At 42.6% G+C, this 26,782-nt stretch overlaps 1 protein-coding gene across 1 annotated transcript in view; it reads right to left on the reverse strand.

Moving 5' to 3' along the window:
• CERK (ceramide kinase) overlaps window positions 1-25,223 on the reverse strand; it is a 132,358-nt gene extending 107,135 nt beyond the window's left edge. The window contains exon 1 of the mRNA XM_077470446.1: window positions 24,932-25,223. Coding sequence (XP_077326572.1) covers window positions 24,932-25,109 — 178 coding nt within the window. The 5' untranslated portion in view covers window positions 25,110-25,223. The remainder of the gene's footprint in view (window positions 1-24,931) is intronic.
• Window positions 25,224-26,782: the final 1,559 nt, after the last annotated feature.

Raw genomic sequence — 26,782 nt, forward strand, 5'->3', positions numbered from 1 at the left:
CCAAATAAAATTTTTATCTTTTTCACCACAAATAGAGCTTTCTTTTGGTGGTATTTAATCACCTCTGCAGTTTTTATTTTTTGCTCTATAAACAAAAAGAACAACCATTTTGATTTTTTTTTTTTAATTCTCAGTTTAGGCCGATATGTATTCTTCTACATATTTTTGGTAAAAAATAAATCGCAATAGGCGTATATTGATTGGTTCGCGCAAAAGTAAGAGCGCCTACAAAATAGGTTATTGATTTATGGCATTTTTATTATTATTTTTTTTTTTTTACTAGTAATGGCGGTGATCTGTGCTTTTTATCATAACTGTGATATTGCGGCGGGCAGATCGGAAAACTTTTGACACTATTTTGGGACCATTGACATTTATACAGCTATCAGTGCCATAGATATGCACTGATTACTGTATAAATGTCACTGGCAGGGAAGGAGTTAACACTAGGGGGCAATCAAGGGGTTAAACGTGTTACCTAGGGAGTGATTCCAACAGTGGAGGGATGGAACTGACAAGGGGAGGTGACCGATCGGTGTTCCTATATACTAGGAACACACTATCTGTCTCTCCTCTCTCATGACAGGACGTGGACCTATGTTTACACACACAGATCCACATTCCTGCTCTGTCACGAGCGATCCCGGTTGTCCTACAGGCACGCACATCTGCTCCTCCAGTGGTGTGCAATGGCCCCCTATACTACAAATACTACTACTATACTATACAAACTCAGGATATCTCCCACAACCAACCCCAGCAAACAGCAAAGCAAATAGTTAAAGAGTAGGCAGGGTCCAATCTCTCAATATCGATAGCTACTGACAAATAGCTGAGCCTGTATATGCTTTAAGTTTTATTTACAATTCACGATTTTGTTTCGCAGGCTGCACAACGCGCATATTTGGGTACCATTATATGACAATGCAATGCGATTCTGCCATTGAGGCAAAGCGCTCCTTTAAGGCCTCATGCGCAATGGGCATTTTTACAGCGGCTGTTTTTGGCTTCAGACTTTTTTTTTTATGCAGTCAATAAACTCCCCAGCATGTTATCCTTTGTGTCCATGCACACAATAGGTCATGTGCAGTTTTTGGCAGGAGCATTTTCTAGATGGATAAAAAACACGCCAGAACTAGTGGGTTTTGAGGGGAGTTTTTCAGCTGTGAAAACAGCTTAAAAACGCAGAAAAACATTTTTATGGGAGTATAGTTTTGCTAAAAAAAAAATGTAAAAAAAAGGCTGAAAAACACTACTATAAAAAACACTGAAAAACTCACTCAACAGCTACAGTTTTCTACAGCCGTTACTGGCTTTCATAACATCCAGTGTGCACGAGGCCTAAAAATCATGTTAAGCTGGTCATCCAAAAAGGAGTAGAACCCACATCGGGAGGTCCATTCAAACTTACTCCTGCTACACAACAAAGTGAATGCAGCTTAAGGGAGAGGGTAAGGAGAACCTGCAAATAAAAGACATTAATGGAAACACAGGTGGTTATGTGCTTGTTAAGTACCATATATAAAGAACTGCCTCAGTTCAGAAAGTGGTCACTTCATCCCTATGACAGAAGCTGCTTGAAACTTTCCATTCATTTCCACTGAATTAATGCAGCTTCTGGAGGTATGACTACAGGATCGTATTAGATGGTTCACAAATCGGACAGTTCATTTGAGACCAGACAAAATTCCATCCACCTATGGATTACAATATAGCAATGGGGACGTTTTCTCCATCCACCTTGAACGTGTGTGTAGCGGGGCTATAATTGTGTACTAATGCAATTAATGTGAAGTAAAAATGTATATCTATGGACAATGTTATTCACTAGTATTGGATGCCATTTAGTGACCAGAACTGGAAATGGACTTTAGCTATTTTCCTTTTTCATGGTGTTGGAAAGATAACAGGAAGTGACGGTTTACTTTGGTCATTTTACCTCATCTACCCAGGAGTCTGTGTGACCTACCCATGAACACTTTGATATGCAGTGCATGCTGGGTAGGGTATAAAAAGGACTGCAGCAGCCATATTTGGTCTCTTGGAACCACGTTGCCTGCCTGTGCGCAACTGTGTGTAAGGTTCTCGGACGCATCGGTAGATAGTCACCACAGAGTGCAAACCGGACTGTTTGCTGGGTGACTTGACAGAGCCAAGAGCTGGTAATCAGACTGACGGGGATCGGAGATGCTTGTTGGAGCAGCAGAGAGCCGAATCCAGTCAAAGGAGTGACACGGAGCATCTGGCCTAGTCAGCGGATGCAAGCTGCAGTTGTAGGACTCAAGTCATCACTCAGAACTCTGATCCAATTGGTGAGCAGGTTGCAGCCCTATTTAGTTTAATCTATTACACGTACTTAGACTTACTAATGGGCCTCGCTGGAACCTGTTCCACAGAAGCGTAATTGAGCAACTGACACTTAATAGGCTTGAGGTCCGTTTCACTTTAGTACCTAAGTGTGATTACAAGTTTCTGGAGTTATACCTGGAGTGTCCCAAGTTAACTTTTTCTACTTACCCCTTTGGATTACAATTATTTGAGGAAATATTTAAGCTAGTAAAGAAAGAAGATAAAAGGAGGAAATACATTAAGTGAGGCCTCACGTAGACTTTAAATAAGGGGAGCTCCCAGGTCTAGATAGTGACATATTTACATGTTGTTTATTGTATTCACCTGTTGACTTATGTTGTGCTGACACGTGTGTGGTTTACCGTCTTTCCCCACCAGGTGGAGCCAGAGGATCCTGAGGGATAGACACAAGTATATTATACGGTTTACATTGTACTGTATTATTATTGCACCACAGCTGTGCCAAGGGGACAGAGTCATACAGAAGGGGGGTTTTCTCAGTAGAGTGCAGGCCCAATTCAAATCAGCAGCTCCTTCGGGGGTCAGTGCTACATGTGGATGGGGAAAACCATTTTTTTTTTTCAGCCGGCTGGCTGATCAAAAAAAACAAACAAACTAAAACTAAAATCATCTATGGCCAGCTTAACTATAGCAAAAGGGTGCACGTGTATAAAAGGTGTGGTAACAGCCAGGTAAGGAGAGGTCTGCAGGATGGGTCGATCAGTAAAAAGTATGTATGTTGGAATAGTCATCACAGCTGAAGCTGGCCACACACTGATCAGTTTTTTCTGATCAGCCAGCAGGCTGATAAAAAATAAATAAATAAAAAACCGCACACCAGAAATAATTCTCTCATCCACACGTACAAGGTGAATCTTCCACACTGAGCTATTGTATTCTGACAGTAAGCTCCTGTGCTGTCAGAATATAGTAAACAGCACTGCAAGCGATAAATTGCATGTGCTTGTCAAACTAAAATTTACCAGTGGTCCCATTCGAAAGGAGTTAATCATTAGATTAACTCCTCCCAAACACTAACAGTCACATATGAATCTAGATTTTCAGCCGAACTTTGCTGAACTGGCCAAATTTTGATCCATTTATGGCCAGCTTGACACGACTTCAGGATAGCAACAGTATAGAAAAATAGAGAACTGAATCAGTCTATAACCTTTAAAGAGAAGAGATCAGATGATGATATCTGTCCCATTACTTTCATACAGATTAAGGCTGGGCAGATCTAGGCACAAGAGGGAAAAGAAATCTTCCTACCAAACCACAGCGCAGCAGCACGAAACTGGCCTACGGGGGGGGGGGGGGGGGGGGGTGGGGGGTGTTCTACTAAACCTAAGTGTAGAGAGCATTTTGATCATCACACTAATGTACAGTGAGCTGTAATTATTAGCTTGGGTTCCCCTGAGACCATAAAAGGTATTTCAAGGGTTCCTCTATGTTAAAAAGATTCAGAAAGGCTGATCTAGCTGCTCAACAGAAATCTCATGTGTTCTGAAAGTCTCATTACATTTTCTTAATGGGACAGGGGGTGGCAGAAAACAATCTTAAAAGTGAGATTAATTCAAGAGGCACTCCCTATCACAGTCCCCAAAACAAGCACACATTGTAAACTATATGTAAACCTGCTATATAATTTGATATTACCAAAACAGAGCACGTGACTGTATGAAAAATGTACCAGGTTCTCTAATGTGAGAAATCTATCCAAACTTGCATACAGAAAAAAAGATGCAGAAAACAAAATATCTGCACCTAAAAAATATAAACCACCACTACTGTATGGTATGTCTGGTATGCTTTGAAATGTAAGTTTGTAATTGCTACACTGCGTTAGATTTATCACTGTCTTTGCTGTAAATTATTCATTAATCATTACCATAATGTATGACTACTGCATAACAATACAATTCTCTAGGGACAGATATAGTTAATGAGTCAGTTCCTCCCACTTGTGTATATTTAGCTGCTTGGAGTGATGGGATATATCTGTCTACCTGGCAACCCTGCTGTGCTATACTCAAACCACTCAGAAGAAGGATTACCCAGACAGAGCCTCTTTGGATCAGAAACACGTACATTCACCATCATTTTAAAAGGTTAATTTATAGCTGGGGGCTGACAAAAGCAACTTGTCTTTAACCCTCCAAAAGAATTAAAAGCATCAAATGCTTACATCATTATATGGTGTTACTTAAAGCTCAACGCCATCTTTTGACATACTTGACATAGTTTGTTTGGACCAGCTTGGCCCAAATGAACTACTGGTATATCCCTCACTAACATGTGAGGTTGCTGGATGTGCGGTATAAACTGTATGTAGCTGAAGCTACATACAGCACTGTGTTCATGGTTTGAGCCAAGACTTCCAGTCTCATACCCAGAACACAGTACAGTCTATATCTGATGGGCACACAGCCAGAGAAAGTGATGTATTCTATCAATGAACACAATGCTTCCTCTGATTGGCCGAATCAGAGACACGGGCTGGTGACATCACAACCTCAGTTTTGTATTCATTGATAGAATACATTGCTTACAATGGCTGATCATGGCTGTGATAGCCTCTGTATTCTGGATATTACACAGGAAGTCTTGGCTCAAACCCGGAACACAGTGCAGTATGCTGTATGTAGCCTCACATGTTAGTGAGGGACATAGTTCATTTAGGCCAAGCTGGTCTGTAAAGCATGACAAAAGATGGAGCTGTGGTTGTAAACTCTTACATACATCTAGGGAAGTGACTGTCCTCAGGTGATACACAGAGATGAAACATATCCTCCTACATAAGTTGTACCCGTCTATCTGCAGCACTTTCTTCTCTACATCCAAAGTCAGAATTTTAAAGCTTGCCTGAGCATTCAGAAAAAATAAATAAAAAGGAGGTGGAGAGTTGAAGTTCCACTTTGCAGAGCTCAGCGAGGAGAGCTTTGACAGTGGATTGGAGTGGAAGGGAGGGATCCTGAGAGCTCTCCTGCTGAGTAGGCAATTCTTGCATCCTGGGCAGTCTGCCAAGATTAGAACTTGAAACATTGTAACTAACACTTACATTTTAGTTCAAAGGGATAGAACTTCTTGTGTAAACAAATAATCTGGGCAGTCTGCCAAGCTTTCAACCACCTGTAAATGCAAGAAGTTTAACCACTTAAAGTCTAAATCTTTTTCTGACACTTAAGTTAAAAATCAATATTTTTTGCTAGAAAATTACTTGGAACCCCCAAACAGTATATATTTTTAGCAGAGACCCTAGGGAATAAAATGGCAATTGCTGCAATATTTTACGTCACACTGTATTTGCCCAGCGGTCACTCAAATGCATTTTTTGGGAATAAATACACTTCAATAAATAAAATAAAAAATGAAACCATAAAGTTAGCACCATTTTTTTTTTTTTTGTTTTAATGTGAAAGATGATGTTACGCCACGACAATCGTGATCTATCTTTTAACCACTTTCAGACCGGACCATTTTGCTGGTAAATGACCAGAGGTCTTTTTACACTTTGGCACTGCGCTGCTTTAACTGGTAATTGCGCGGTCATGCAATGTTGTACCCAAACAAAATTTGCGTCCTTTTCTTCCCACAAATAGAGCTTTCTTTTGATGGTATTTGATTGCCTCTGCGATTTTTATTTTTTGCGATATAAACGTAAAAAGACCGCAAATTTTGAAAAAAAATGATATTTTCTACTTTTTGTTATTAGAAAAATCCAATAAACTCAATTTTAGTCATACATTTAGGACAAAATGTATTCAGCCACATGTCTTTGGTAAAAAAAAAGTCAATAATTGTATATTTATTGGTTTGCGCAAAAGTTGTCACATCTACAAACTAAGGTACGTTTTCTGGAATTTACGCAGCTTTTAGTTTACGACTGCCTATCTCATTTCTTGAGGTGCTAAAATGACAGGGCAGTACAAAACCCCCCCAAATGACCCCATTTTGGAAAGTAGACCCCCTAAGGAAATTGATAAGAGGCATGTTGAGCCCATTGAATATTTTATTTTTTTGCCTCAAGCGATTGAATAATGACAAAAAAAAAATTTTTTTTTTTTTTTTACACAAAGTTGTCACTAAATGATATATTGCTCACACATGCTATGGGCGTATGTGAAATGACACCCCAAAATAAATTCTGCTGCTTCTCCTGAGTACGGGGATACCACATATGTGGGACTTTTTGGGAGCCTAGCCGCGTACGGGGCCCCGAAAACCAAGCACCGCCTTCAGGCTTTCTAAGGGCGTAATTTTTTGAGTTCACTTCTCACTACCTATTACAGTTTTGAAGGCCATAAAATGCCAAGATGGCACAAAACCCCCACAAATGACCCCATTTTAGAAAGTAGACACCCCAAGCTATTTGCTGAGAGGCATGTTGAGTCCATGGAATATTTTATATTTTGCCACAAGTTGCGGGAAAATTACAAACTTTTTTTTTTTTTCACAAAGTTGTCACTAAATGATATATTGCTCACGCATGCCATGGGCATATGTGAAATGACACCCCAAAATAAATTCTGCTGCTTCTCCTGAGTACGGGGATACCACATATGTGGGACTTTTTGGGAGCCTAGCCGCGTACGGGGCCCCAAAAACCAAGCACCGCCTTCAGGCTTTCTAAGGGCGTTACAGTTTTGAAGGCCATAAAATGCCAAGATGGCACAAACCCCCCCCCCCCAAATGACCCCATTTTAGAAAGTAGACACCCCTAAATTTAGGGGTACACTAGTGAGACTAGGTAATAAATGGCGGGTGCCCTGAAACTATAAAAAAATAACTAACCAACCAGCGTCACCTGTAACAGTTATATGGTGATCACTGGTGAAAGGGTTAACTAGGGGGCAATCAGGGGGCTTTATGCGGTAGTATATGGGGGTCCCTGGCGCTATAAAAAGCTGCGGCGAACCTAAATACCTACCTGCCTAACTAGCGTCACCTGTGACACTAATACAGCGATCAGAAAAACGATCGCTTATTAGGCTGGGTTCACACTGGAGCGATGCGGGAACGCCACGAATGCGCGGCGGGTTCCCGCATCGCATGCCTCCCGGCGGCAGTTCACACTGCCCTATGCGAACTGCTGGGAGTGTCAGTGAAATGTTAATGACACCCCCAGATCAGTTCGCATATCGCAGTGCGATCTGCAAACTTGGATCGCATGGTGTGAACACCCATGCGATCCGATTCTGCTGCGGACCAAAAAAAGGGTCCCGTGCGAGTTTGCGGCGGGTGCGGCGGGTGCGACACGAATTCAGCCATACTATCTGTATAGCTGAACTCGAATCGCACAGAGATCGGATGTGATTTGCACTGCAGTGCGGTGCGAATCACATCCGTTCTCATAAACCGCTGCAATGTGAACCCAGCCTTAGTGACACTGGCGACGGGGGGTGATCACGGGGTTAAACCTTTATTGGGGGGGTTAGGGGGGTACCTTAGAACTAAAGGGGGCTAACCCTAACTGCCCTAACAGTTATTAGTCACAAATGACACCTGCCGGGTGATCAGGGGGTTAAACCTTTATTAGGTAATAAATGGCGGGTGCCCTGAAACTATAAAAAAATAACTAACCAACCAGCGTCACCTGTAACAGTTATATGGTGATCACTGGTGAAAGGGTTAACTAGGGGGCAATCAGGGGGCTTTATGCGGTAGTATATGGGGGTCCCTAGCGCTATAAAAAGCTGCGGCGAACCTAAATACCTACCTGCCTAACTAGCGTCACCTGTGACACTAATACGGCGATCAGAAAAATGATCGCTTATTAGGCTGGGTTCACACTGGAGCGATGCGGAAACGCCGCGAATCCGCGGCGGGTTCCCGCATCGCATGCCTCCCGGCGGCAGTTCACACTGCCCTATGCGAACTGCTGGGAGTGTCAGTGAAATGTTACTGACACCCCCAGATCAGTTCGCATATCGCAGTGCGATCTGCAAACTCGGATCGCATGGTGTGAACACCCATGCGATCCGATTCTGCTGCGGGCCAAAAAAAGGGTCCCGTGCGAATTTGCGGCGGGTGCGGCGGGTGTGGCGGGTGCGGCGGGTGCGGCGAATGGCTGAACTCGAATCGCACAGAGATCGGATGTGATTTGCACTGCAGTGCGGTGCGAATCACATTCGTTCTCATAAACCGCTGCAATGTGAACCCAGCCTTAGTGACACTGGCGACGGGGGGTGATCACGGGGTTAAACCTTTATTGGGGGGGTTAGGGGGGTACATTAGAACTAAAGGGGGCTAACCCTAACTGCCCTAACAGTTATTACAGTCACAAATGACACCAATGCAAAAAAAAAAAAAAAAAAAAAAAAATGACATTGGTGTCACTGTGACTGGGGGGCAGGGGTAATTGGGGGGGTGATCGGGGGGTAAAGGGGGGGTGTGAGTGTGCCTGGCATGTTCTACTGTGTGTGGGATGTGTTGGTGCAACTCACTGATCCGCTCTCCTCCGTGTCGGAACGAAAAATACCGACACGGAGGAGAGAATACATCACTTCCTCTCCTGTGTTTACATTACAGGAGAGGAAGTGATGTCACCGGGGATTTCCATTCGTCGGGAGCGATCGCGAGGGGGTGGCCATGAATGAATGGCCGTCCCCTCGTCCGGGATCGCTCCCGAACGAAAACCGACCGCCGCAGGCACCGGGCGGGGGCCCGATCGGGCCCCCGACCCGCGGGAGGCAAATCACGTACATGTACGTGCTTATGCCTGCCCGTGCCATTCTGCCGACGTACATCGGCGTGCGGCGGTCGGCAAGTGGTTAAGCAAAAAAAAAATTGTGATTCTCATTTTAGCCAGAATCATGCAGCTCTACTAGCCCCCTCCTTTACACAGCACATGAGAGCAGATCTGGAGTTGCCAATCAGCTGGAGATCCCTCCAGTCACCATTTTTCTCTTGGTGTCAGGAAAACACCAAGTTGGAAATGCCAGTAAAATATTGGCTGTGCCAGCAAATTGTGGGTCTCCTGTCAGTAAATTTCACACTGGCAGATTAGCAATACTGGTACACACTATAGAGGGATATGCTTTGTTCAACCACTTTAATGACCTCTTACTTATGCCAAAGACAGTGTCTTGTTATCCGGAGGTTCCAAGAGTACCCACTACCCATGCTGACCAAATTAAAGGAAAAAAACAAACAAACATGTATACAGTGATGAATGAACAGACTGACTGGCTGGCTTAAACAGGCTAATTCCTTGAAGTGGTTGTAGGTAAAAAGGTGTCTATGTACAGTGTTCAAATAGAAGTGCAGTAAAGTGTTCCAAAAGGTAAAAGGTGTCTGTACACAGTGTTCCCATAAAGTGACCAGAGAAATAATGCAGAAGGTGGGCAGTTGCCCTGTCACCAACTGGTCCGACCTAGAAGCCTTGGAGTCAGCAACCCAGGAATGGACGTTCGTCGATGGAGCTGCCAGTGATGACACAGACGCAGAGTGTGAATGAATGTGATGTCGGGCTGCTGGTGCTGTGAAGATGTCTGGCGAACAGCCAGAGATGGGTCCCATGAGGCCAGGCTGGAGTTTGACACTGCGTGGTAGGCCGCAACCTCTCCCCCCCCCCCCCCCCATCACGGAGAGGTATTCATTATACCAGGTCCAGGAAGAAGAGAGACTGAGACGGAACTCCCAACTCCTTTCTAGTCTCTCCCAGAAGTTCCCTGGGATATGTCGTACTGGTGTATAGTTATGCAATGGAGTTGCCAGTCATAAAAACTACTAGTCCCACGATCTAGTGACTGGTAGGCACATAATGTTACACTTACAGCCTTGCACTGTATTTCTAATACTGTAATAGTTTTGTATATGCCCAGACGGACACTGGCAGCAAAAGCGCCCTGAGACGATTTAGTTTGCATATGTCGTGCTATACAAGTTATTCCTTCGTTCATTCATTCATTATATACAGCATTTTTGTATAGTAAAAGCAGATTTAAACACTGCAGAGGTCTCAGCTTCCTTGCTTACACCGAAAGTAACCTTGCTAGAAATACGCAAGAAAAACAATAACTGAAGTGACAATTCACCCAATTTATTGTGCGAACATTCTCAAATCCTTTAGTAAATCAGCCTGATCTTGTTATAGATTAAACAGTAATTTTTACTGTGAATTAAAAGAAGATGATATCACAGTCCAGAAATCAACAAACATCCGCAAGGGTTCATAATCATTTTGCTACAACTTGTCTGTCATTAAATTAAACTCTTCTGGTCCTTAGGGATATTGATTTCCTGGGACCTCCAACACTGGACATTTTAAAAGAATTTTCCAGGACAGCTAGCTGATTTATTACAATACTTGAAAGGAAATTAGACAAGTGACCTGCTATCAATCAGTCCAATCAATACAGGTTCATAAGAAGTTCAGAGGTTACAGAGAAAACAAAAATCATCCTGTTATATATATATATATATATATATACACACACACACACACATGTCTCTGGTACTTAAAGCAGTATTAAACCCAAAACCAATAATGTAATATATTGCAGCTTAATCAATAGATATGGTAAATGCATGTTTTCTTTTATTTGTAGGCTTCCTCCCCCCGTTTTCACCTGGTAATCTGGCCAGTAATAAGCCTTCTATATTAGTGAGACAAAGCTCTGGAGAAATAAGCATTGGAGGCACAGCAGACAGCATCATGGTCATTCTGGGGAGGGGGGTAATGTTAAATGTACTAGCAGATTTAGAACCACTAACAAATTGAAGCTAAACGCCAGCTTGTGCTTTATATTTTCCTTTTGGGATAAAGGTTTTGCATGAATAGATAAAAGCTGGTCATTTTAAAAATCACCCCTGCTAGTGGTTTGTCTCATCTATGTAAACTGATACATTCTGCTGGAGAGCGTGTGCTATGAAAAACAAAATAGACTTGCTGTCTGGATCACCAGATGAAAAACAAGAAAGAAAGCCCAAAAAAGAAAAAAACAATATAACCATTATAACAAAAGAATTGTTAAGCTGAAATAAACGTTTGGGTTTAATGTTGCTTTAACAGTTAAAAGATGGATAATATTGAGCAAACATTGGATGTCTCAATCCTTTTTCAAAAGAAAAACAAAAAAAGGACCGTTTATACCAGGTCAACATCGACTTCCATGTTATTTTAGGGCTTATTTCACATGGCCAATTACATGCAGCCAACGGATTGCAGAAGAAAGTATCAGTGGATTCTTTCAGTTGACCGGGGCTTCCGAATAGCAGCGGCTGCTCAGCCTATTTAACCAATGACAGGCTGACAGTGGCTGCCATTGTTTTCATGTAGCCACACACAGAGCAGTTAACAGCAGTTAGGGATAGATCCAGATATCCACCCATCCCCTGCATTCAAACCACAGGAGAAGGCTACAGAGAGAGTGGCGTCACATGCCATGGCATTTGCATTTGATTTAGGGCCACTTTACACATGGCCAGTATGTTACAGCTTGTTACTACTCGTGCATTAAACTGCCTTGTGTTAAAGTATTTGTGAATACACAACTACTAAAAGTCATTCTTACAAGGATAAAGTTATTTCCACCCCATATTATTTAAGAAACATCTAGTACCTTTATCCAAAAGTAGTAATCTTTAGTCTTGTAACCACAGCCTCCGTAATCTATTCTAAAAGCAGGGGTTATGTACGCATAGTGGGCAGGTGAAGGGACAGTGTGTGAGGTCATACACAGCAGGGGAGTATGCTCTCCATCTGCCTGCACTGTGGTTTTTACAGTGAGGGCCCTGCTGGGAGCCGCCGACAATCATCACAGAGGTGTGACACCTACAATGAGTAAGGCATATCATCCTGAATATCCAAACAGCAATTCAAAAGACATCAGCAGAGAAGGGCTGGGGGAAGGCCGTGGCACCCGACTACAGGAGATACAGGGGAGACATGCATTGGTGTCCTACATCTCCAAGGAGCAATCCTATGGATGTAAACTGACCTCACCAGTATGATCAGCTTTCCTGCTTGGCATGGTCAGTTTGATAAAACAAGCAAGGGGAGCTAAGGGTCACCAGGATTTTAACAATAAAATAATAAATATATAGAGGCTATATTTATTATTAGGAACTATAAGAATAAGCCTGCAGATATAATGCATATTTGTTTTGGGGTAACACACTTTACCACTAAAGGACCAAGTTTGACACTTGGTGTTTACAAGTTAAAATCTTTTTTTTTTTTTTTGCTAGAAAATTACTTAGAAACCACAAATTTTTTTTTTCAGACACCCTAGAGCAGGGGTAGGCAACCTGGGGCCCTCCAGATGTTGTGGAACTACATTTCCCATGAGGCATTGCAAGGCTGGCCTTTACAATTACTCCCAGAAGCATGATGGGACTTGTAGTTCTGCAACAGCTGGAGGGCCCCAGGTTGCCTACCCCTGCCCTAGAGAATAAAATGGCGGTCGCTGCAATACATTGCGTCACACCACATTTGTGCAGCAGTCTTACAAACACAATTTTTGGGTGAAAATACACTTTTTTTTTTAATAAAAAAAAAAAAAGAAATTAGTAAAGTTAGCCCAATTTTTTTTCTATGTAGTTACATATGCGTTTGCTTCTGTGTGCGAGCATGGAGGGACGGGGTGCTTTAAACATTTATTATTTTACTTTTTATTATTACATTGTCTTTAAAAAAAAATAAATAAATAAATGAAATGTTTGATCAGTTTTATTCCTATTACAAGGGGGAAAAAAAAAAAAAAAAATGACAGGACCTCTTTAATGTGAGATCTGAGGTCAAAAAGACCTCAGATCTCACATTTACACTTAAAAGCAACAGAAAAAAAAGTATATATTTTTTTCAATACAAAATAAATTAAATTCTTTCCTTTAAGGCCATTGGGCAGAAGCTACGTCCCTCACGTCATCCAATTGCATAGAGTCGGGTGGGGGCCATCATTCCCTCACTCAAAGTCCTGCCAATCAGGGGATCTCCACCGCTACCAACAGCTCCGGTCAGTGGAGACATATATTATAGTAGCACAGCGTCTCAGAGAGACGGAAAAAGTCCTGTTCTGGGTTTATACGTCTCCCAGGCTCCTCTCATACACGTTCAGGGATCTCTGATCCATAATCCAGTTTGGATCTTGGTCCTCTCCCCCAGGCCAATTTAAACTCACCTGTGACAGACAGCCTTCGCTCTCTGCCTGGGACACAGGTCTGTGAGAGCAAAAGGTTGGTAAAAAGCTGTATCTGTGGAAGCTGACAAGCTGTAGGCTTGCTTAGCCTGGTATTTAAGGCCTGTATATATTGTGTAGTTAGTGCCAAGACACAGCTAGGTTTTTGTTTGGCTATTTTTTCTTTTGCTTGTTTTTCTGAAACACTGTACAGCACCTATATATAGGCTTGTATAGATCACCAATAAACACTGCACTGTTTGTCACTACCTCACTGGATTTGGTACCTGTGCCTGAAAGACTGTTCATCCCAGGGAGCTTTGTGCCCGATACCTGTCCCCCAGGTTACAATATACTGTGCGAAAGTTTTAGGCAGGTGTGAAAAAAAAAGCTCTAAATTAACCACTTAAGCCCCGGACCATTTTGCAGGCCAAAGACCAGAGCACTTTTTACAATTCGGCACTGCATCACTTTAACAATTGCGCAGTTGTGCCATGGCTCCCAAACAAAATTTACATCCTTTTTTCCCCACAAAAAGCTTTCTTTTGGCGGTATTTGATCCCCCTTGCGGTTTTTTTATTTTTTGCTCTATAAAAAAGTGGCAAATTTTGAAAAAAAAAAAAAAAGCATTTTTTACATTTTGCTATAATAAATATCCCCCAAATATATAAAAACAACATTTTTTCCTCAGTTTAGGCTGATACGTATGCTACATATTTTGGTAAAAAAAATAAATAAAAAAAAATCACAAAAGTTATAGAGTTTACAAAATAGAGGATAGTTTTATGGCATTTTTATTAATATATATATTTTTTTACTAGTGATGGTGGCGATCAGCAATTTTTTTTATCGTGACTGCGACATTATGGTGGGCACATATACAAATGCACTGATTCCTGTAAATGACACTGGCAATGAAGGGGTTAACCTCTAGGTGGCAGCATAGGGGTTAAGTGAGCCCTGGGGAGTGTTTATAACTGTGGGGGGGGGCATGGCTGTGTATGACATGTCACTGATCTCTGCTCCGATCACAGGGAGCAGAGATCAGTGACACTTTCACTAGGCAGAATGAGGAAATGCTTGCTTACATTAGCATCTCCCCGTTCTTCCTCCCCGTGAGACGATCACGGGTAACCCGCAGTGATCGAGTCCGTGGGACCCGCAATAGGACTCACGGAGGTTCCGGCCAGCGCTCACACGATGGCACGGCGGCAAATTTAAAAGGGACGTACCTGCATGCCCATTTGAATGTCCGTGCCATTCTGCTGACGTACATCAGCGTGCGCCGGTCGGCATGTGGTTAAGAATGCTTTTAGAAATATAAGTGTTAATAGTTTATTTCTATCAATTAACAAAATAGAAAGTAAGTTAAAACAGCAGAGAAAGCAAATATCAAATCAATATTTGGTGTGACCACTTCAAAACAGGAAATAAGCAGGTAGGTTGTTCCAAATATCTTGAAAGAACTAACCATAAATCTTCTGTAGAGGTAGAATCCCAAAAATTATTTTGTCTCTTCATGTAATCCAAGATAGACTTGATGTTGAGATCAAGGCTCTGTAGGGGCCAAACAATCACTTCCTGGACTCCTTGTTCTGACCAATGTCATTATAAATGATCTTCAGAATAAAAAATGACAGTTTCTAAAGATATTGGTTGTTTGGGGTCGTTGTCCTGCTGTGGTATATGTTGGGGCCAATCACAATGTTTTCCTGATGGTATAACAATGGATAAGTATCTGCCTTTATTTCTCAGCATTGAGGACACCATTGATCCTGACCAAATCTCCAACTATTTGCAGAAATACAGCCCAAAACTTACAAGAAACCTTCACCATTCATGATTTCCTGCCAACATGTATTATTGTACTGCTCTCCAGCCCTTTGGCTAACAAATTGCCTCCTGCTACAGCCAAATATTTAAAATTTTGACTCATCAGTCCAGAGCACCTGCTGCCAATTTTCTATACCGCAGTTCTGTCAGAGCTGGGTTCAGCTGTCGGCTAATTGCCAGCTCCTATCTCTCCACAGTTACTCAGCTGTTGATGATATCCTGCTCGTCGGTCCTGACTACTTAAGCCATCCAGTCCAGAGGATCTCTGCCTTGGTCCAACATCACAGAGACGATCGCCTGCGTTCCTGTTTTAAGACTTGCTTTGCTGACATTCCTTCTGGCTCCAGATCCTGCTTGCCGTTTCACTACATTGATGCCTGACTTCTGGCTTGGCTGACTATCCATTCCGGTTATTGATGTTTTGACTACGTTTGTTCTTTTTACTTTTATTATTAAACAAGTGTGATTTAACTGTACTTCTGTCTCGGTCTGATGTCATGGTTTCTGACAAGTTCCTGTTCCCAGTTATATACATACACATTTAAAAAAAATGTTATATAATAAATATATATATATATATATATATATATATATATATATATATATATATATATATATATAAAAAATGTATTATTTATTACACACAAACACAGCATATATTCCTGTCTAGAATACATTTTGGAAAACCGCAGCAGCTCTCCTTTGGTTGCACATCTCTTTCTCCCTTTGGAAGGTTTAGCAGGGACCAGCTGAATTTTGAGCAGGGTGTGGCCATCCCCATTCAAGGGACGTGTTGGAAAATTGTCCTTGATCAGTGACTACAGCCTCTGCATCGGTGTATTCTGAAAGCAGCTGGTGTCAGAATACGACTGGCCAGAGGAGGATTTCTCAATTCACCTCATTGGTGTGAAAGGAGGAAGTCCAGTTTTTCCATTCAGCCCACTGTATATGGCCAGCTTTAGTCCTGGAGAAAACAATCAGGTCAAAAGCATATAATTATGAAGTGTGTTTGTTTTAACAGATGACTAAAACTATATTAGTCAGCTGGAAAAAAAAAAAAAAAAAAAAGATTGCATAAGCCACCTTTTGACATACAACACAACATTAACAAACAAGTAGTAACGTGCCTTTGTAAACTGGCAAATGGCACTGCAAGATAAAGCCAATTGTGAGAAAATCACTCCAAGACAGTCCTAAACAAATCTCACCCAGAGCTATGTGCCAGCTTTAAAGTGGTAGTAAACCCCATTTTTTTTTTTCTTTTAAACCCTGCAAGGTAATGGTATAATGTGCTAGTATGCATCGCAGGGCCATGCTGTCACCGATAACAGGCATGGTCTTCCAGCGCCGCGTTGTCACCAATAACAGGCGCTTCCTCCGGCCGTCTGATTGGCCGCGCAGTGACAACGCCAGTCCCCCTCATGTGCACAGGAGTCACAGACCGTTGTACAGAGCTCTGAAGGGACAGCACGGGTATACCGTCCCTTCAGAGCGCATGTGCATGACAGCTACATGCAGTGTGAATATCTCCTAAACGGTGTAGTTTTAAAAGATATTCGCTGTACCTACAGGTAAGCCTAGTAGGTACAAGTAAAAAAATAAGAGAGTTTATTTCCTCTTTAAAAACCTAGGATCCAACACTAATGTCGCATACACACAACTGGACTTTGACGGTCTAGGTCCGACGGAACAAATCCGCCCAACAATTTAATCATGTGTGGACTTCATCGGACCTTTGCTATCTAATAATCAAACGGACTTTAGACTTAAAATGATGTTTCAAATCTTTCCGACGGACTCTAGTCCGGTCGAAAAGGCAGTTTGTCCGTCAGTCTGTATGCTAGTCCGACGGATGAAAACCAATGCTAGGGCAGCTATTGGCTTCAAACTTCCTTAGTCTAGTCCGGTTGTATGTCATCACATTCAAATCCATCGGAATTTGGTGTGCTTGTGTGTGGCCAAGTCCGTTCTTTCAGGAAGTCCGTCGGAACTCCATCGGACCTAGTCCGTTGAAAAGTCCGGTCCTGAGTACACGGCATTAGGCCTCATGTACATGGGGGTATGAAATTTGCATTCAAAATATGCAGCATTTTTTTTCTGCCAGATTTTGGCAGAAAAAAAATGGTTTTAAGTATGCATGCTTATGCGTGCATGGTGTTAAAGCTAAACGCATTCAAATGGCCAGATATTTATTCTGCGAATTGGAATACATTTACGCATATACAAGCGTGTTTAAGCACATAATTTATGTTCAAAAGCGGTTCTCCAAACGTATACCTTTGGTGCATTTTTTCTTTTTTTTGCTTTTGAAATATGCCTTTAAATGCCCGGTGTGCATGGCTTATAGGCTAACATTAGCGCAAAAAATATCAACATATACATAAGTGAAAACAAATAATCGTTGATTGAATGTCCATATAATAGTAAATTATGTGCTCCAATCAATAAAGTGCAATAGTGCTCCAAAATTCAAGGTGCGCCACACCCCCTCCTGTGTCCGCACTCACCCGATGGAATGGACTGAACTTTTCAGTCCAGGAGTCGTACAGGCTTAAAAAGTTGGCCAGCGATGGTGGATTCACTTCAGGATGCAAAGAAGATCTCCCATATTATATCAGTCATATATGAATAATAGTGCCCAAAAGAGATAAAAGAGGAGCAGTAACAGTAACTTTAGTTCACTCATCTTGTCTACCAGGCTCCTCTCATTGGTGAACATGCCACTTAGATTAGACCGGTCACATACTATCCTCTTATTGAGTGATCTGAGAATGCAACTAGGACTTGTTATTATACTTGCCTAGGGTTTATGTGCTTTAGTCAACCTACCACTAATGCCCCCCCAATACTACCCTCTGGAATATGTTTCACGCTGACTATCGTTAATGTCGCCGAGTTAAAACCCCTCTAACTTTTTGGCCATCTTAACTCCCAGCAGATCTGCACCCTCCTCATTAAGGTGCAGTCCGTTCTTTCTATAGAACTGGTGACTGACTGAGAAGTCGGGCTAGTCCTCCAGGAACCTAAACCCCTCCTTACTACCCCAGCTCCTCAGCCACTTGTTTACTTCCCTAGGGATTCTCCCGCCTTTCTGGTGTGCCTCGATGTATCAGTAGTATTCCTGAGAATACTACCTTGGGAGGTCCTTTTCCTCAATTTAGCCAGTTTATCCTAAGTCCCTAAAATTGTTCTTTAGGAAACTTCATCTGCCTCTGACTTTGTCATTGGTGCCAACATGCACCATGACAGCCGGGTCTCCTACTTCCCGGTAATCTGTCCACCAGATCCGTGATTTGCCGAACCCGAGCGTCCGGTAGACAACATACAGTCTGGCGTTTCCGGTCTCTGTATTAAGAATTGAGTCACCTACCACCAGAATTCACACCCCCCCCCCACACACACACATTCACTGGAGGATTTCTTCCCCTGGCAGCAAAGGGAGTCCTTCAGCTCCAGCAGTGCTGATCCCTGGTTTCACCACTGTCACTCAATGGAGCGTACTAGCTTCCTGACACCAATACATATTGGACTAAATTTATGAAGAAATTACATTTTTCTTTTGGATATGTTTTATAGCAGAAAGTGAAATTTTTATAATTTTTTTGCAAACTTGTGGGTCTTTTTTGTTTATAGCACAAAAATTTTTTAAAAAATGCAGGTGATCAAATACCACCCGAAGAAAGCTCTATTTGTGGGGAAAAAAAAAAAGGACATCAATTTTATTTGGGTAGCTTAGCAGCTGATTAGCTCACCAGCGCCTCTTCAGGTTCTCCTGTATGATCGGAGAAGCCGAGATCTGATGCTTCCACTGGGTTACCACGGAGTCAGCCATGGACCAGTTGGCCCCCGGTCATCTCTATGTTCCTGGGAGACTGAGTGATTCCTGTTTTGGCAGATGTAAACTCTGAAGTTTTTTTCATTTTTTTTTTTTTATCTCCCGCTTTCCAAGGTAAAAAGGAGAGATTTGGGGTCTTGTAGACCCCAGACGTCTCCATAAAGAGGACCCATCATGCCTTTATATCACAGGAGATGGTTTAAAATTTCTCGTAATAGGAATAAAAGTGATCAAAATCGCATAAGCAAACGCATGCGTAAACAGTGTTTGTACCATATGTGAGGTATCGCTGAGAAAGTTGGAGTGAGAGCAATAATTCTATCACTAGACTTCCTCTGTAACTCTAAATTGGTAACCTGTAAATATTTTTATGTTGAATCTGTTTTATTAAGTTTCAAGCATTGTTTTTTTTTTTCTTTTTAAACCACATTGAATAAACATAGGCAAATAACATTTCCATTGAGTGTACAAAATATACATTAGGATTAGAAGCACATTAAAAGAACATGCATCACATAATCATAGTCCTGGAAATATCATCAAGGAATGTAGAAATAAGTGAAATAAACCAAGTAATGGTAAATCAAGTAACCAGTAGACCACTATAAACGGTGATGTAGAAAACATAAAAAAACCAAGGCTCAACACATATGGCCTGAAAGTGTGGTGAATAAGAAAAGATAACAAGGAGGAAAAAAAAAAAAAAAAGGAGGTGGGGGGGGGGGGGGGGTAGTAGGGGTATTTGAAAGAAAGGGAAATTGGGTATATCAAGCTACTTAGGAGAGGGCCCAGGGGAAACAGTAGGAGCTGCAAGAAGGAATTATCCCCATCTGTGGAGTGGAGGATGCGTCAGACATCGATCAGGTTGTGCTGAATCAGGAATCCCTTTAGTTTATTGATTTGGTTGTAGGAAATAGAGATTTTACCTGAGGAGGTATCCAAAGTAGGATTCAAAACGCTATTAAAATCTCCAACAGTGAGGATCACCCCTATGGCAAATTCCAATAGCTTGTGTAGACATTGAATAGCATTAGTTATTTGGTCTAGGTTAGCAATACATTTATTAGCCAGGGTGTACGTCTTGCCACTGAGATATTTTCAAAAACAAATACCTGCCATCGGGGTCCGAACAGGAATCTAGAAGACCATAATTCAATGATTTGTGGAGGGCAATTGCCACCCCTCTAGATTTAGATTGGAAGTATGTGCTATGCAGCGAGGTTGGGTACTATTTATTTTGCAATATTGAAAATATGATTTGTGCGGAAGTGGGTCTCTTGGAAGAAAATGTCAAATTTTGGATTTGTGAAAGTCATACAGCATTTGTGAGCATTTAGTTGGTTCATTCAAGCCGCGGGCATCGAATGAGCACATTTGGAGGGTAGCTGCGTCCCTGGATCCTCCCATGGTAGCGAGATCAAAGAGGGGGGGACAAAGAGGGGAAAAAAGGGGGGGGGAGCAAAAACCCTCAGTATATAGTCTAGCACCCCTCAAATACCCTAATCAGGGGTGGCTGTGTAGGCCAATAGGATTCAACTTGTCCCGGAAGGTCAAAACAGGCTGAAACACTAATTTCTACGTGGGGGGGGGAAAGTTTTCTAGCATCGGCATGTCTAAGAAACACCCCACATTGCCATAAAACAAGTTATAGTGCATAATAAAGGAAGAGGACTCGCCATCATTAGAGTGGCTAAGTCATTTAGAACCCTTTTGCGTTTACAGAAACAAAAAAAGTATGTAAACACGTCCCAGCTACATCACTTGCCTTATTGGATTCACAAGAGGGGTATCCTGGTGGGAGAGAAACCACCTGACAAAAAAAAAAAACACGTGGGGAGGGAGGCTCCATAGGACAGTATAGACAATATATTCTATAAGGGGTTTTATCCATCAAGTGGTTCACCGAACAGTATTATGGTAATAGGGCAAGAACCATCCTCTTCAATTGGAGGGGAATTTGGGAAAAATTCCTCTTGGAATCCAAGCTAGGGAAAATACATTCCTAAGTTAACAGAGCCTGCCACAATGCTGACATTACATTCTATACACAAATGAAGGAGCACCAGTAGCCATATAAGTGTTGAACTAAATTTAAGACTAGGGTTCTGGACATTGCTCAAAAGTAAATTGTAGGACACTATACATTAAAGGAAAAACCATCATGTGTTATTGATAAGTTTCTGTATATGCAATAGATTCCCCCTACATTGCGATATTGGTATTGGGGGTGAAGCAATCCAGGGCGATGGTCATTCCCTGTAACACTGGGGGTTATTTATGAAAGGCAAATCCACTTTGCACTGCAATTTCACTTGGAAGTGCAGTCGCTCTAAATCTAAGGGGTAGATCTGAAATTAGTGGAAGCTCTGCTGATTTTATCATCCAATCATGTGCAAATGTATTGCTGGTAGGGAGTCTGGGAGGATCAAGATGGCTGCCATTCCCTGAGACTAGGACCAAAGCCGTGGCCTTTCCTACCGTTTCCCCAAAAATAAGACCTAGCGTGATTGTCAGTGATGACTGCAATATAAGCCCTACCCCCTAAATAAGTCCTAATTAAAGTCCTTGTAGGTCTTATTTTCAGGGTATGGCTTATTTTCGGGGGAACGGGGTAGGGCTTATTTGGGGAGTAGGGCTTCTTTTGCAGTCATCACCGACAATCACGCTAAGTCTTATTTTCGGGGGAAACAGGGTAGGAGCTGCCGCCATGTGGAGGAGCACCACTCACCTTGGACTCCAACCCGATGGAAGCTTGTGGAGCCGGGTTGTTATATGTGGAGGGTCCCAAGAGGGATCTGTCCGGGGCTGTTAGAGCTGCACGATTCTGGCCAAAATGAGAATCACTATCTTTTTTGCTTAGAATAAAAAGATCACGATTCTTGTGATGTAAACTTTTTCACATTATGCAAAAAAAAATTATATGGGCTAACTTTACTGGTTATTTTTTTTTTTTTTTTTAATTCATTAAAGTAATTTTTTTCGAAAAAAAAAAAATGCATTTGAAAGACAGCTGCGCAGATACAGTGCGACATAAAATATTGCAACAATCACCATTTTATTCTCTAGGGCAGTGATGGTGAACCTTGGCACCCCAGATGTTTTGGAACTACATTTCCCATGATGCTCATGCACTTGGCAGTGTGGTTGAACATCATGGGAAATGTAATTCCAAAACATCTGGGGTGCCAAGGTTTGCCATCACTGCTCTAGGGTATCTACAAAAAAATATATATAATAATTTTCTAGCAAAAAAAATGATTTTTAACTTGAAACCAACAAATGTCAGAAAAAGGTTTAGAGTTTAAGTGGTTAAACTTTGTTCACATACACACAGTCTATTCCATTGACAAATTGTTACAATGTTTATACTTAAGTTGAACTGATAAAGAATGTTTTGATTCTGGGGAGAATGCCCAGTTTTTCTTTTCCTTTCTTTTGAGGGCTGTGACATCAGAAGAGCAGAGAGAATGCTTTGCATAGAAAGAATTGTGACGCACTTGAGAAAACGATTTTTGACGATTAATTGTGCAGCTCTACCGGCTGTGAAAGAAGAATGCTGGAGTACAGGATCCCTGAGACACAGGAGTAATTGACGGAGCTCAGGGCACACACGTCCTACTCCATGCCGCGCTAGGCCTCGCCCCCTGTAAATATTTCTAAAGCATCGCCTATGGAGATTTTTAACTACCGTCGTTTGTCGCCATTCCACAAGTGTGTGCAATTTTGACCACTTGCTTACTGGGCACTTAAAGCCTCAACTCAGCGCCGTCACACTTAAGCCTCATACACACGATCGGACTTTGTACAAACTTTCCCATGGACTTTTGTACAAAGGGCGTTGGCTGCAAGTTTGTATTGCATGCACACGATCAGACTTTTTAGGCAACAAACACGAAAGGTAGTGACATTTCATTACTGATGACACTTCAAAAGACACTCCAGTGCCACGTTTGGTCAACTTCTGGATCTGGTCTGATCTTTTACATTGGTTCTGAGCATGCGTGTTTGTACTTTGTACAAAAGTCTGATGGTTTTGCGTACACACGATCAGACTTTGCTCCTTCGGACTTGTCAAAAAGTTTGTCCGTTCGCACAGCCAACAAAGGTCTGATGAAAACCGAAAAAGTTTGTCGGATGGAACATAAACACAGTTGGATGTTGCTCCAAAACAGCTAATTTGCATGTTTGTTGTCAAAAAGTCAGATCGTGTGTGCGGGCCTTTAGAATAACAACTCCGTGGTCATGCAACACTGTACCCAAATTAAATGTTTAGAAAAAAATAAAAAGACCCAGAATTTTGAAAAACAAAACAGTTTTCTTTTTTTTTTTTTTTTTTTTATAAAATTTTGCAAACAGGTAATTTTTCTCCTTCATTGATGTACGTTGATGAGGCAGCACTGAAGGGCACCAATAGGTGGCAGCAATGGGCACCACTAGTGGGCATTAATAGATGGCCCTGATATGCACTGGCAGGTGGCACTGGTGGGCACAGATGCTGTGCCTCTTCCTCTTTGGGACCGATGTCCCTTTCACAGAAGCTGGCTTTTATTTTTACCTTGCACTGTTAGCACGAGTAGAAAAAAAACCTGATTAACGATCTTCTGTTTACATCACATGATCAGCTGTCATTAGCTGACAGCTGATCACGTGGTAAGGAGCCGGGATCGGCCCTTTACTCTGATCAGCCGAGTCTCAGACTTCATGATCACAGGGTGCACGGGCAGCCGTCATATGACGGCGCCTGGCAATGTGGGTCCGCACTGTAGCCGTCATTCGGCAGACAAGGTTAAAGCTTGGCATGTTAGGCATCTATTTACTCTTTCACATACAAAAAAATTGGGCTAAGTGCCCGTTCACACAGGGGCGACGCGACCTGCACACGACTTCAGCGCCGACTTGCAAAACGACTTCTGTATAGAAGTCAATGCAAGTTGCCTGAAGTCGCCCCAAAAATAGTACAGGAACCTTTTTCTAAGTCGGAGCGACTTGAGTTGCTCCTATTAGAACGGTTCCATAGTACAGAACGGAGCGCGACTTGTCAGGCGGCTAAGTCGCCTGACAAGTCGCGGTAGTGTGAACGGGCACTAACTGTACTGTTTTTTTTCTTTTTTTATTGAATATTATATATATATATATATATATATATATATATATATATATATAGTGTATGGGGGTTCTAAGTAATTTTCTAGCAAAAAATACTAAATTTAAACTTGCAAACAAAAAGTTGCAGAAAAGGTTGGTTAAAGTAACGCAGTGGCGTGCCACAAAAAATGGCCTGGTCAGGAAGGGGGTAAATCTTCTGGAGGGCAAGTGGTTAATTAAAGCTACAAATAAAAGAAACAATGAAAAAAAAAAACACACACACACACACATGGATGTGGATAAAACACAATGAGCGATATCCAGTAATGATCACACTCAGTACTGCTGACTATACAGATGGAAGAGGAAACAATAACAATACAAAGTGAGCGGTCTATTAGCTGAGGACAGGACGGTTCTCATAGCACAGAGGAGACAACAATGGGGCCCACACAGCTGTTCTCCCTCTATATACATAATACATATCCCCGGGCCCGTCCTTCTCTATATACATAATACATATCCCCGGGCCTGTATATACACAATCCATTTTCCCGGGCCCGTCCCTGTATATACATAATGCATATCCCCAGGCCCGTCCTTCTCTATATACACAATCCATATCCCAGAGCCTGTATATACACAATCCATTTTCCCGGGCCCGGCCCTGTATACACACTCCAATCCATATCCCCCACACGCTCACCAGCTCGGCTCCGCTCTCTCCTTGGCCTCACTTCCCTCCAGAAGAAGAGCCCTATTGCCGAGTCCAGGGTCACCTCACAGCTGTGACTTCTCACGGCCAGCACCGAGCACAGCACCGGAGGAGAAGGGGCGGGCTGTACGGTCTCCATGGTGTCCCAGCACCGTCCCGGTAATGTCATACCCCTCCGGTCCCCGGCCCTCCTCCGTACATCACTCACATGGCCCCTCCACTCAGCTAGCGGTCCGCCACTGCCATTGTCTATTCGGGCAGCTTCGGAAACTCCGCCCACCGCGTCACGTATGGAAATGAGTCACGGAAGAGGCCGAGGGACCGACACAGTGCAGTGTGGAGGGTGGAGTGTGGGCAGTGGCACAGCTATGGCCAGCATGGCAGAGGGGAGAGCAGTGTGGCCACAGCTATGGCAGAGGGGAGAGCAGTGTGGGCACAGCTATGGCCAGCATGGCAGAGGGGCAGTGTGGGCACAGCTATGGCAGAGGGGAGAGCAGTATGGGCACAACTATGGTCAGCATGACAGAGGGGGGTTGTGGGCACAGCTATGGCAAGCATGGCAGAGGGGGAGTGTGAGCACAGCTATGGCAGAGGGGAGAGCAGTGTGGGCACAGCTATGGGCAGCATGGTAGAGGGGGAGTGTGGGCACAGCTATGGGCAGCATGGCAGAGGGGAGAGCAGTGTGGGCACAGCTATGGCTAGCATGGTAGAGAGGGGAGAAGTGTGGGCACAGCACGGGGTGGGGGGGCAGGAGCTGAGCTCACCTAACAACACACTCACAATGCTGGTATCTCTCATTAGTCCGGCCTGAGGGCACAGATGGTGTTCAGGTATATCCTGCTGCCCTCACTGTTAGTATCTGAGGCTATGCAGAAAGTTTGCAAATAAGAGTCAAATCTTTTTTTAGTGCGTTTTTTTTTGGACAGGGTGAAGATGGATTAGAAATCCTGGCAGCTTTTTTTGCTGTCTGTCCCCATTAGGGAGATTCACCTCTGTTTGTCCTGTTTGCTGTTATCACTGATAGTGAAAGAAAACCCAAAACTTTGAGTTGTCACCCAAACCAAAATAGAGGGAAATCTTCCAATCGGGACAACCAGGGATTCCCTCACTTCCTGTTTTGGCTATTGATGGGAAATGAAGGGAAATCTCCCATTGGGAACACAATAAAGGGGTCATAACCCTCTCCTATTCTATCCAATTTTTTTTAAAATGGCTTTAGTTCTACACGGGCCGCCCGCTGTGTATATATACATCGCTACTTTGACGTTAAATACTGTTGTATTTGGCAGCAGATACCTGCCATAACCCTGGTATTTTTTTCAACGGCAGGTGGTCCATTTTATGATAAAAGTGGTCTTCGCATCAGATTCGCTGCAAGATCACTTTTATCGGCAACAGGAGAGGTGCCTCCGTCGCGCTCTGGTCGTCTCTGCTGCTTACCGGCGCCATCGTATCAGCGGAGACAATCCGATGCTTTCCCTTGATGGGTAGGAAATTGAATGAGGAAATGATGGCCCCCCCACTCAACTCTATGTCATTGGATGATGGCAGCAACGTCAAACGTCACTTCCTCCCAACAGTCTTAAAGGGCCATTTTTTTTTTATTAAGAAAAAAAAGACAATTTTTTTTTTCATTGCTTTTAAGTGTAAATGTGAGTTCTGAGGTTTTTTTGACCCCAGATCTCTCATTAAAGAGGTCCTGTCATGTTTTATTTTATTATTTTTTACAAAGGATGTTTACATTTATTGTAATAGGAATAAAAGTGATAATTTTTTTTTTTAAAGGGACAGTGTAAAAATAAAAAGTAAAATAAATAAAAAAAAAATTTTTTAAAGCGCCCC

This window comes from Lithobates pipiens, unplaced genomic scaffold (genome assembly GCF_037356315.1).
Source record: "Lithobates pipiens isolate NorthernLeopardFrog02 unplaced genomic scaffold, aLitPip1_a1.2 Scaffold_8, whole genome shotgun sequence".
NCBI classification, from domain to species: domain Eukaryota; kingdom Metazoa; phylum Chordata; class Amphibia; order Anura; family Ranidae; genus Lithobates; species Lithobates pipiens.